At 46.2% G+C, this 13,308-nt stretch overlaps 1 protein-coding gene across 5 annotated transcripts in view; it reads right to left on the bottom strand.

Annotated features, from left to right (window-relative positions):
* Positions 1 to 13,308, bottom strand: part of LOC146809277 (beta-1,4-galactosyltransferase 3-like) — a 233,667-nt gene that overhangs the window by 78,053 nt on the left and 142,306 nt on the right. For all 5 annotated transcript variants that reach the window (XM_085616089.1, XM_085616092.1, XM_085616091.1 and 2 more), the window contains exon 5: positions 4,707 to 4,829. In XM_085616089.1, coding sequence (XP_085472215.1) covers positions 4,707 to 4,829 — 123 coding nt within the window. The remainder of the gene's footprint in view (positions 1 to 4,706; positions 4,830 to 13,308) is intronic.

Genomic DNA, 13,308 nt, shown 5'->3' with positions numbered 1-13,308 from the left:
CCATACCTTGATCTAGGATGCTCAGCAGCATGGAGATGTATTGGCTTCTGCTCTAGGGTGGTAGGAGTGTTTCTAGGAGGAAACAGGCCTGTACTTCTCTGCTGCTTTTCACCACAGCATTGATCATGATGTAGTCGAGCGGCCATGGTCTCTAAGGATATGAGTTGTTGGCTTCCTCCGGTGAGCCAGTGTCGAAGTCCTGCCATTGCTCGTCACTCGTTTCACCCTGGAAGAACCCCATGTCCTCTGTGTCCTCCACATTGAGGAACATCTCCTGCCGCTCATCTTGCAGGGATTGTTGGTAGATCAAGCTCTTAGTGCTAGTCTTCCTCCCAACCCTTTACCCCTGATGGTTTCGAGGGAATTTTTTAATCATTCATTAAAGCCAGGCCTCTCCAAACACAACAAACTGACAGTTCTCCTGCCACCATTGCCGCCAGACCCTCACCACCACACCGGCCCCCAACACCGCCGACGCCAACAACAAAATCACCCTGAGATGCATCCTCCTGAACGTACGCTCCGTACACATGCACACCACGGAAATCTGGAACTTCGACTCCATCTCGCCCGGCATTGCCTTTTACAAGGAGTCTTGGACCAATTCTTCCTCCGCCCCAACATCAACATCGCCATCCCAGACGGATACAAGAACCAAAGGAAGGACCGCCCCAAACACCCGGGAGGGAGCCTAGCCATCACCCACAAAAGCACCCTCCGCCTCACTACCTCCAGCGAAACACTCCCCACCGCCGAACACCTGCATTTCAAGATCCAAATCACCCCAATGCCACACTCCGAGGAACCCTGATCTACAGACCCCCCGGACCCCTTCGCCATCACCGACTTCACCGCACCTCACACCATCGCATCAACAAACTACATACTCATCGGAGACCTGAACTTCCACCTCGACAACCCCAATGACCCCAACTCCGCCACCCTCCGGATCAACCTCGCCAGCATCGGACTCAAACAACTAGTCACCACACCGACCCATCGAGAAGGACACACCCTCGACCCCATCTTCGCCACAGGAAACCTGGAGCACACATACCTGCGCCACGCCCACCGCAAGGGAACTGGAGCAAAGTCACCGATGAGCAACTTAACTCCACCCTCACCCGGGACAGCCACACCTGGACAGACGCAGACAGTGCTGCCAGAGAACTGCACACCTGGATCTCCAACTGCGCAGTCGAGCTCGCCCCACTACGCAACCCCAACAAGCAATGACCCAGGAAAGCCGCCTGGTTCACCACTGCCCTCCAGGACACCTGGAGAAGAACTGGAGAAAACCCAAGACAGCCAAAAACTACGCCATGACTGACTACCACAACCAAATTAGAACCACCTAAAGGAACTTCATCCACAACAAAATCCTCGCCAACTCCACCAATTCCAAGGAACTCTTCAGCGTCATCCAGGAATTCACCAACCCACGCAGCGAAGCCACAGACATCACCCCCTCCCAAGACCTCTGCAACAAGCTCGGAACTTTCTTCCACCTCAAGATCGAAAACCTCTATGACAACTTCACGGACCGTCCTCCAGACACCACAGCCTCCCCCCGCCCCCCACGGACAACAGCCAACCAACCATCTCCAACTGGCCACCCTCCACGACCGAAGACCATGAAAGGCATCTACTCGGCGGCTCCCACCGACCCCTGCCCTCCTCACATCAACCACAGAGCCGCGGCAGCCATCGCACCCGAACTGAAACACACCATCAACACCACTTCTCGATACAGGCACCTTCCCTGATGTTTGGAAAGGTGCAGAAATAAGGCCCCTACACTAAATTCCAACAGCAGGCCCCACTGACCTCAAAAACTACCGGCCCATCTCTCTCCTCCCCTTCGCAGCCAAAGTCGCAGAGAAACTGGTCAACAGAGAACTGACACTTTTCATTGAACAGAACTCCGTCCTCGACCCGTCCCAATCCGGATTCCGAAGCAACCACAGCACAGAGACCGTCCTACCGCCGCCACAGACTATATCCGCACCCTCCTGGATCAAGGACACTCAGCAGCCCTCATCCTACCCGATCAATCAGCGGCGTTCGACACCGTCTCTCACCGCACACTAATCACCAGGCTACACGACTTCGGCATACAAGGAACAGCCCTGGACTGGATAAGAACGTTCAACGGAAGAAGCCAGAAAATCAGGCTATCTCCCTTCCTCTTCGACCCCACAGAAACAACCTGCGGAGTCCCATAAGGATTGTCACTGAGCACTACCCTCTTCAATATCTACATGGCCCTCCTCACAACCATCATACGAAAACATGGCCTCAGCATAGTATCCTACGCCGACGACACCCAGCTCATCCTCTCCCTCACCCGAGACTCCAACACTGCCAAACTCAATTTCCAGAAAGGAATGCAAGAAGTTGCTGACTGGATAACCAACAGCTGCCTGAAACTCAACGCCGAGATACAGAAGTCATTGTCCTTGGAACCACCCCTTCAGCATGGGACAACAACTGGTGGCCAACCGCCCTCAGGAGCACACCCACCCCCGCAGACCTCGCCAAGAACCTGGGTATCAAACTCGACTCCTCACTCACCATAAACCGACAGGTCAACGCAGTCACATCCAGCTGCTTCAACACCCTCCACATACTCCGCAAGACCTTCAAATGGATTCCCCACGAGTCAAGAAAGACAGTCACCCACGCACTCATCAATAGCAGACTGGACTATGGAAACGCACTCTACGCCGGCATCAACAAGTCCCTACTTCGCAAACTTCAGACCATACAGAACACCGCAGCCAGACTCATCCTTGGCATCCCAAGACAAGAACACATCAGCCAACATCTACAAAGACTCCACTGGCTCCCCGTAGAGAAAATAATCACTTTCAAAATCCTCACCACGCCTACAAATGCCTACACAACAACGGACCCGAATACCTCAATGGCAGAGTCATCTTCCACATACCCAAAAGAAGCATCCGCTCCTCCAAGCTCGCACTGGCCGAAACCCAGCACATCCACAGAGCCAGAGCAGGCGGAAGATCCTGCTCCCACATCGCAGTAAAGACATGGAACGAGCTACTGGCAGACCTCAGACGCGCCCCCTCCCTGAATCACAAAGACCCTCAAGAACTGGCTCTTCGGCTCAGCAACCCAGCGTTCTTCCCTCCCCCCCCCCCCAGCGCCTTGAGACCCTCAAGGGAGAGTAGAGCGCTTACAATTCCCCTGATTGATTAAAGCCTCAAAACCATTCTTTTTCTGCAGGATCACTGCCATGTCAGCCTTGTGCCTTCTGATCTTTAATTCAATTTCAGGTGCTTGCTCTTCAGTGTTGAGAGGCATCAACTTATTTTTCTCCGGGTCAGGTTCTTCCGAGCATTCTTTGGCCCTCTCCAACTCTTGAACCGCCATCAGTGTGTCTCTTTTGGGATCTGTGTTTTTTTATTTTAGGTTTTAACCTCCCTTCAGCCGCAGAGTGCGTCTTCACTGAGGTATTCTTGTGAGACTTCAAGTCCAAAGAATTCGGCTTGGCCCCAGATTGTTTTTTGGCGTCAACTGGTGTTTGAGGTTCCCCATACCAGGGTTTGTTAGCTGTTCGCTGATCTTTTCCACCCAGACATTGGAACATTCTGATTGAGCAACTTCTACCTTAGACGTTGTACTCCATCTTGCTCAACAGGCCGAGGAGCTCGCTTTCTTTTGCGTCTGCATAGTTGTTTTGTGTTCATGCTTCTCCCTCTCCCTTACTCTCAGGGTTTTTGGTCGAAACTCTTTTTGGTCGAAACTCTGCATGCACTTCACAGCTGTTTGTGCCAAATTCCTCCGGCAGGCAAAGTTTGCATATCTTGTGGTAGTATTTTTGGGTAAACTTTCGGTGGCACTTGGGGCAGAATCTAGAAGGAAGGCTTTCTATTTCCCTAGGTGGCTCCCTCACCCCTTCCATGCATTCTTTAACCACCTGGATGATGGCTTGCGCTAACCTGTTCCTTTCTTCGGTGATCCACAGTCACTTTCTGTAATTTTTGGAGCGCTTTGTTTTTCCATCATTTGTTTCATTATCTTTTTGTCTTTCCTTCAACGATCCAACGTATTATGTTTGGTGATTTCTTCAACGTCAAAAGCAGGATGGGGATGAATCTCACCCAAGCATACCTTGAGCAGGTCCATGACTAACATTTGCTTATTGAAGTTTCAGCACGGCTTGAATCCTTCTCACAAGCACACCATTGTAGATTGCCAGATAACAATTGAAGTAGGCACTTGATGTCTTAAAAAAAGAATAATTCAAGAGTCTACTCTTTAGATGAATACTGATAAGATGTGCATGTGTGGCTCCTACAAAAATAGTTTTTAATTAAGCTTTATTATTAAGAAAACTGCATATCTGTTAGGGCACTTAAACACTTGCACTCTTCAAAGTAAAAAGATGAGTAATGTTAATGCTGAGGGGGTGAGGTAGATGCTTTAAATTAACCCCTTAAAAGTAGCAAGGCCCTTGGGAGAGGTACATATGCTATTGTTTCAAGGTATGTGGCCTGTTTGTAAAAGATGTGCTTGCGGGAAGGATAGCTAAAGTAGCCAGTATTATTGAGCCAAGTCTTCCTTCAATGCCATGTGGAAGACTGAACTGTAGTTTGTTTTTACTCACTCATGATATGTACTTTTAAATGTAATAAACCAAGTATAGCTCTCTAAACACAAAGGTAAGATTATTACTTTACCTTACAGCAATGTCATCATCCTCTCCTCCCCAACCCCAGTAGTTGTTCGGAAATCCATTCATCTTCATGTACTGTTCAGGTGTCAGGGCTGAGACACCTCCAAAGTAGGACTTGTATGGCAACCTGCAAATAATAAATTACAATAAAGCTCAAATATCCAGAAAATATTTTTATGCAGTAGCTATGAGTGAACACTCCTAAAATGCAATGGTAATAGATTAACAAATATGATGTGCACAAACTACGAGGAAATCGGAATACCTATCTCGCACAGTAATAGTAATATTTAAAATAGACATTTGTTGGAATACCAAATTTAGGTACCCTAGGGCAATCAGTTCACTGGGCCCTAACTTGGACAGCTTGGTTAGTATACCAGTGGTGTACGGGGGACACTGTACAACTGCAGCCCAAACTTAATTACCACATACTCCAGTTTAGCACTTGACTCACAGTACAGCAAGGTAGCGTGAGCTAGAAACTCATAACATAGCAACAAAAAAAATACCTCCGCAATACATTAGTGTCCAGTCAGTGGTTTAACTTTTATAAATAAAACAAAAGTACTTTAATTCACAGAAAAATACTGCACATAGAATGAATATTAATACAGTAGTACTGAGATTTTAGTGCAAATGTATTGATAGCATTCAGGAACTAGCAGCTATATTTTCTCACAACACAGTCTACAGCAATACTATTTCAATGGTGCTTGTAAATACAGGGTCTACAGTCCTCTGTAAATTTGGTAATCCTCTTTCTGGAGGACACTAACGGCAGATTCCTCTCCTCTCTCCCCTTCACAGGTGCCTGACTGGATCAGAAACGTTTCAGAATAGTGTCCCTGTGCACTGCTAGGTGGCGCAATGTGTATCCATGTATCGTTTTCTGCTCCAAAAGTGAGAGAGGAGCTGCATCTCAGCTCCACCCCTGCACGGCGGCATCAGTTTCTTACTTTCTCAGCTCCACCCCTGCACGGCAGCATCAGTTTCTTGCTTTAATCTTGCTGTGCCCTCGAACGTGGAACACAACAGAATCGCTGGTACCAAAGTGCAGATCTTGAAATTGGGACATTCTTGGATGTTAAAAGGAGTTAATAGCAGTACCTCCCTAAAGTGGAAGGTCTGTGAAATGCACAACCGAATAGGCAAAATACCCTTTACATCAGACCAATCAAGGGAGTAGTACTTGATGAATGCATGCTCTAATGTCCACAACACAGCGTGCCAGATGTATAGTACAGGTGTATGACAGAACAACACATCAGTTAGCACGCATATGCCTTTACCAGGCATGCCTTACCATGCAAGTGTTTAATATGAATATGCCTTTACCACGCATAACTTTACAACAAAAATGTAAGTATATTGCAGGTAAAAACCCATTATATATGTATACACATACATACATATATATATCGTAAGCATTCCTCCGCCAACTGGAAAAAACGGTTCTCCTGAGAGATGGACACGGACCCAAGTAGTAAGTGCAAAAGATCTTTTTATTCCTCTGTCGTCGCCATGTACATGTATATACATATATATATTCACTGAAAAACCATAGGTTTCAGGGGCGTTATAGTTAGCTGGACTTTTCACTCGTACAAAACCATTGAAATTCCCCCGTTAGAGTTAGTTCAGCTAACTATAACTCGCGTGCCCGCAATGCACTGCTGATGACGTCACATATTACATCACTGATGACATCCAGTGAATGTGTGTTTTTCTGAAAATTACATGTATATCTCAAGGTCGATGGAAGAATAAATGGGTATATAAGTGCCTAAATGGATGATTTTTTTTTTAGAAAAATTGACTGTATAACTGACTGATTAAGTGTATCTTAGTGAATACATGGCTTAGTGAGTAATGTTTAAATATGTAAATATCTGTATCAGTCTCTCACTTTGTGTACAAGTGGCTGCATGGGTTGGTGAGTAGCTACATGAGTGTCTATATAGGTTATTAGTTGGTCTTTTGAGTATCAGTATGAGTGTCTGAGTGTCTGTATGGTTCGGTGGGGGGTATTACGTAGTGCATAGGTGCATGAATGAGTGACTCACTGTTTGTATGTGTTGAAGACAGCATATGTGCAGGACTGTATGGGTGGACGAGTGTGTGCATGGGTGTGTTAGTGAGTGAATGACTGTCTCAATAGTGTATTTATGAGAAACTACATATGTTTTAAACTAGTATATGTGACTATTGGTGTATATAAGTGAGTATATGTGAGAGTGATAGATTGGAAGAGTTCCTGTATGAATAAGTAGGTGTTTCTATAAGTGATTGTTTAAAAGACTAAGTAGGTGTAAGTTTCTGTAGAAGTAAGTGTGGTGGTGTGTGTATAACTGTATATGCAAGTAAATGGATGTTTGATTCTTTATTAGCATGAGTGACTATGTGTGTGAGTAACTCTATGGACGAGTGGCGTTGTAACAGGATGTATAGGTGTATGAGTACATAGGATGAGTGAGTACATGTATGAGTGACTGTATAGGACTGTTGGTGAATGAGTGAATGTGTATGTGGATCTTAGAATTACTGAATAGGTTGTTGTAACTGGTATTGGTATGTCCATTGTTTTGAAAATTTTAGTTTCTATTTTTGAATGTGGGGGAAGAGGAGGTCTGCCACTCTATCACATGGATGATGTCATCAGTGATGTCATTTGAGATGTCATCACTGATGTCATTAGTGATGTCACGGACCATGTCATGAGATATGTAATATGTGACGTTATCACCAGTGCATTGCGGGCGCGCGAGTTATAGTTAGCTGAATTAACTACAACGGGGGCATTTCAATGGTTTTGTACGAGTGAAAAGTCAAGCATAACGCCCCTGAAACCTATGGTTTTTTCAGTGAATTTTTAAGGTTTTTTAAATGCTAATTCCTAACTATAACGTGCCCGAAACCTATGGTTTTTTCAGTGAATTTCAAAAATTTCTAACTATGCCTACAGAGATAGGAAATGTGAAGAAAGAAGAAAAAACGCTCAGAATGAAAAAAAAGAAATGCAGAAAGAAGCAACAGAAGTCCTCAAAGAAGAAGAAAAGTGCAGGAAGAAGGATAACATGCAGAAAGAACAAACAGAAGAGCAGAAAGAAGCCTTGTTGCAAAATCATCCTGTACCCTCAACTTTTTCAGACGGATACTGGTGGTAACTGAGTGACTAACCAGTCCTAGAACCAGTGCTGGGTTAAAAGACACTCAGAATAAAGTGAAAACACCTACATACACTAGGTAACACTATGCATTGGGCCCCCCCTGTGATTAGCATGACCTCCTCTGTAAGCCCCTAGTATATAATAGGGCAGGGGATTAAAACTACCTCTTAAAACGCGCCACAGGGCGTGTTTGCACACGTCACCTCAGGCCCGTCCCCTCCCTTCCCCACGGTGTAAACACACCCTGTGGCCATTCTAAGTTGAGAGATTAAGTCCCCTTGAATCCTGAGCGTCCCTAGGGTCCAACTAGACCACTAGGTACCTCCAGTAAGCGCCACAGAGCTGCGTTGCAGAGAGGTGTAAGAAGTGGCACGGCCAGGACCACCTCTCTGCAACGCAGAGCAGTGGCGCTTACTGGAAGCACCTGGTGGGCTAGTTTGCCCCCAGGGTACCTCAGGATTGAAAGGGATTATTTCCCCAACTTAAAACGCACCACAGGGCGTGTTTGCACACGTTAACTCAGGCCCCGTCCCCTCCCTTCACCACTGTGTAAACGCACCCTGTGGCCGTTCTAAGTTGAGAGATTAAGTCCCCTTGAATCCTAAGGGTCCCTAGGGTCAAACTAGCCAACTAGGTACCTCCAGTAAGCGTCACAGAGCTGTGTTGCATAGAAGTGTAAAAAGGGGCGTGGCCTCAGAACACCTGTCGGCAACGCAGCTCCCTGGCGCATACTGGAGATACCTGTTGGGCTAGTTGGCCATCAGGGACCCTCGGTATTGAAGGGGAATTAATACCCCAACGTACAACTGGCCAGGGGGCGTGTTTGCAGAGTGCTGCAAGGAGGGGCGTGGCCTTTGGCGTGATGCCGGTCTTTTATTTATTTTACTTTTTTAAGAAGGAGGGCTGTGTGGCCCCCCTTATTTTTCTAACTTATTGGCCCTGGGGACCCCATCCCCCAGGGCCTTTACCCAAATTTTTTTTGTTGAAAAAACTAATTTGGAAGGGGGCTGCGTGGCCCCTGTCCCAAGGCCTTAATCGGCCCCGGGGACCTCACCCCCGGGTCATGGCCTTTTTTTTTTTTATTCTTTGGGAGGGGGGCTGCGTTGCCCCACTCCTCAGGCCACTTATTTTTAAAAAATATATATTTATAGAAACACCTAGGACATGCTGGAAAAACCGTATGTACCTATCACCATGACGATTTGCGTGATATTCATTAAAAGGCATACAATGAATCCACGTGGAATGTATTTACACCGCTAGTGAAGCTCTGACGTGTCTGACGCCCTACCATGCCTAATCCCGGCGCCCCCGCCGGTGGGTACTCTCCAAGTAGACACCCTTGTCGTTTATTTATACAAACATGGGTAGCTATTGACGGGCACATTTAATACACACGCACACCAAGCTATTCAAAGGGGATTCGACAAAAATTCAACCAAACTATGCAAGAAACACCCCTCACGGTTGATAAAACACACATCCACCGCCGGATGTGTAATACTTTTCATTTTACTCTCTGGAAAGGAGACGAACCTCACTTGAGAGTCACAGCGTGCTCCTGGCTGAGCCCAATGCTGTGTTACACCCACCAGTGCCTGCTGAATACCACACACCTCTGTGTTGTATTCCACCAGCTAGTGCGTATGCTAGGACACTCTCTAGCCCATGTGCACTGTAACACCACCCTGTGAATATGTCATGCCACACTTGCCTTTGCACGGGTTATATTGCCCCATCTAGCGTGCTTTCCTCGATGCCTATGTTATAATGCACAGCGCTATGCCATACATATTACAATCTGGGATCCATATCTTTGTCACAGTGCATATGCAACGTTACACTCCCCAGCACATATTTTATATTACAACTTTAGAGAATAGTTAGGTTACACAACACTGCCCTGTGCATATTACACTCCAAGGCACATATCGCATAGCACGCGCTAGTGCCTGTGCTATCTCAAACTCTCCAATGAATCAGTCATTGCGCACAATGTATTGCATATTATATTACACGCCCCGGTTCATCTTATATCACACTTTTTGGTGCATAGTTTATATCATATACTATATCTAGTTTTCATTTTCAATCGTGCTCTCAGGACTATGTTCTATATAACACTGCGTCCACCTACCCTTTTCAGGGGCATTACATTTTGCGATGGGGAGTGGAGGGTCAGGGGGTGTTTCTGCCAAGTGAGCCCGGAGTCACAGTCACAAACGTCCTCTTCTTCCTGAATAAAAGTGAGATTATGCTGCATACTTGTTTATATTTTAAGTAGTTCGCACAGACACACATTTTAAAAACAATAAAGTTCCTAATAACCACCTTCTCTGAACAGTTAGCTTGATGCCCCATCCACCTCATCCCTATCCTCTGTTGTCTGAATCCATGGACTAGCCTCCTCCCTCCTGCCATGCATGGTCTGATGTGCTGCCACTCCCCTCCATTTAGCATGATGTACCAGTCCACTCCTCCTGCCCGCCATTGCCCAATTCTATGGCTCATCATTGACCTCCTGCTTAGCCTCTGTGCTTAGCTTGCTGCCCCTATTCTCCTTTCCCCTGCTCTCCGATGTCTTTGTGCATGCCCCTGCTCAATCCTTTTTGCCCACCATGTTCCATGGACCTGCCACTCCTATCTACTCTGAGTGTTCTGTTGAGCTGCCACTCCCCTCCCACCTGCCTAGCATGGTCAGATGACTGTAACCTATCCCTGCCACCTCCACCCTGCCTGTCCACATGCCATGCCCCCCTATCCCTTTCCTCCTGTCCTCCATGCTCCATTTTACTGCCACACCCTTCTGCCCTCCCTGGTCTGTTGTGCTGCAACTGCTCCTCCTGCCTGCCCCGCGCGGTCGGTTGTGAGGCCCCTTCCCCCTGAACTTTGTCTGTGCCCAGGTCCTGACCCTCCCTTCTATCCTCCATGGTCCTTTGTGCATGCCCCTGCACCCTCCTTCTTGCCCATCATAGCCATTGTGCTGCCACTAACCCTCCCGCTTGCCATGCATGGTCTTCTGTGCTGCCATGGCTCCTCCCACCTTCCCTGTGTGGTCAGCTAGCTGCCCCTGTCCCCCTCCCACCTTCCCTCCATGGTCTGTGTGCATGCCATCATAGTCTCACTGTTGCTCTCCATGGTGTGTCTTGTTTCTAGTGCCCATCCTGCCAGACCTCCATGGTCATCTAGCTGTTCCTGCCCTGCCCCCTTGACCCCAGCCCTCTGTTTCCATGTGCAGACCCCTATTCCCTTCCTCCTGGCTTGTCTGTTCCATTGTAATGCCCCTGATCCGTCCCTCCTGCCCTTTATGGTCTGTTATGCTGCAGCTTTCTCTCCTGTCTGTCCATTATGGTCAGCTAGCTACCATTGCCTCTTTCCCCTCTGTTCTCTGTTGTCCATGTGCATGGTCCTGTCCCCTCCCTATTGCTTTCTATGGATTTGTGTGATGCACTCCCGTCCCTATTGCCCTGTGTGGTGTATTGTGCTGCTGCAAACCCTGATGCCTGCCCTGTAGGGTCAGTTTGGTGCACCTCTCCATGTCCCTCCTGTCCTCTGTTATCCGAGTCCATGTCCCTACCCCAATTCCTCATGCCTACCATGATCCAATGTACCATACTTGCGAACATTTTGAACTTGGTAAGAGGGAGATTTTGAAAAAAAACTGGGGTATTGATTTTCCCCTTTGAGGTGCATTGTAAAAGAGGAGATTGTAGACAGGAGACAGATCAAATAATGCCTATTTGGGATTAAAAACATTGGACGTTTCCTGGCTGAAACGGGTCTGTTGGCATGTATGGTTGTGCTAACTCTTCCTTCTGCCCACAATTGTCTATTATATTGCCACAGCCTCTCTTGCCAGTCCTGTATTGTTGGTTTGTTGCCCCTGCCCCCCTTTCCACTGCCCTGCATAGTCTGTTGTGCTGCCACTGCCCTTCCTCCCTGCCCAGTTTGGTCAAATTGTTGCCTCTGCACTCTCCTACCTGCCTTCAATTTTCAGAGTCCGTGCCCCTGGCCTCTGCCTCTCAACAGTATCCCAATAAACAACTAGATTGCTAACATTCTATATTTATTACAAAAGTGTGGAACGCCTGACGTCATCTTGATGTAATCAAAACTGTAATACCTAGAGTATTTGCTTTAGAAATTACATATATGAGAGGGTCTTATTTGCATCAAAATTATGGTTAGTGCTCTAAAAAACTAAAATGAGGACATATTTTCTGAGTTTTCAAATAGCGACAAAGAACTTTTAAATTATTTGTAATCTTTGTTTTTTTATCCAGTTGACCACTTGATTAAATGTTGCACTTAGGATATAGGATGTGGTGTTACTTCCAGAGCTGCAGACTTTGAAACTGGGGAACCAGGTTGGAGTTCCTGCTTCAGTTCAACATTCTGTGATTCTGGTCAAATCACTTAATCTCCCCATGTCTACAACCAAAATGAATTTGATCTTGTGTGATGTAACCAATGCTCATGTAAAGCACTCCAATACCTGACAAGTCTGCACTGTAAAAAACTGCAAATACACAAAAAATAAGTGTTTTGCACACTTCTGTCATTGGGCCACATGTGGGCTACATCTGGGTAATATTTGTGCTGCATTTGGGCTCTTTTGTCTCTGGTGGCCATCTTGGGAGATTTATTTGTTATGAAGTTTCCTAATTTCCTCATTTACTGCAGTCTCCTCAGTAGGAAATACTTTCAGTTTTTTACTTTGGTTCCATCAAGAAGACATTCAGATGTGTCACACATTTGCCATAAATTCTGAATGTTAGCACTCTAGTTGCTCATTAGATCACTGTAGTAAAGCTACTGCTCACCAGGGAAGTCTGCTGCTGGTATTCAAAGTGCATGTTTCAGTCTGCATGTCAGAATTTTTTTATGAAATATAAAAGGATTTGAGAAGTCAAAATGTGCCCCAATTTTTCGTTCTGCAGCACTAATCTTCATTTCTATGGCAAAATTAACCCCCTCATTTTGTTCCTTTGTAAATTACATGTTTTAAGTGTTACCAGTTTATTCCAATCAAGATGGCTTCAGGTGTGCCAAACTTTTGTCATAATGAAGACAGTAAGCGCTCTAGTTGTTTTTAAGAACACTCTGGGACATTCTGTCATTGGGCTATACTTGGGCTACATCTGGGTGATATTTTTACAACATTTGGGCTCTTTTGTCTCTGGTGGCCATTTTGGGAGACTTATTTGTTATGAAGTTTCCTAATTTCCTCATTTACTACAGTCTCCTCAGTAGGAAATACTTTCAGTTTTTTACTTGGATTCCATCAATAAGGCATTCAGATGTGTCACACATTTGCCATAAGTTCAGAATGTTAGCACTCTAGTTGCTTATTAGATCACTGTAGTAAAGCTACTGCTCACCAGGGAAGTCTGCTGCTGGTATTGAAAGGATAAGTTACTTACCTGTAATCCTAGT

Source organism: Triturus cristatus, chromosome 7 (assembly GCF_964204655.1).
Source record: "Triturus cristatus chromosome 7, aTriCri1.1, whole genome shotgun sequence".
In the NCBI taxonomy this organism is placed as follows: domain Eukaryota; kingdom Metazoa; phylum Chordata; class Amphibia; order Caudata; family Salamandridae; genus Triturus; species Triturus cristatus.
This window is presented reverse-complemented; position numbering and strand designations above follow the sequence as displayed.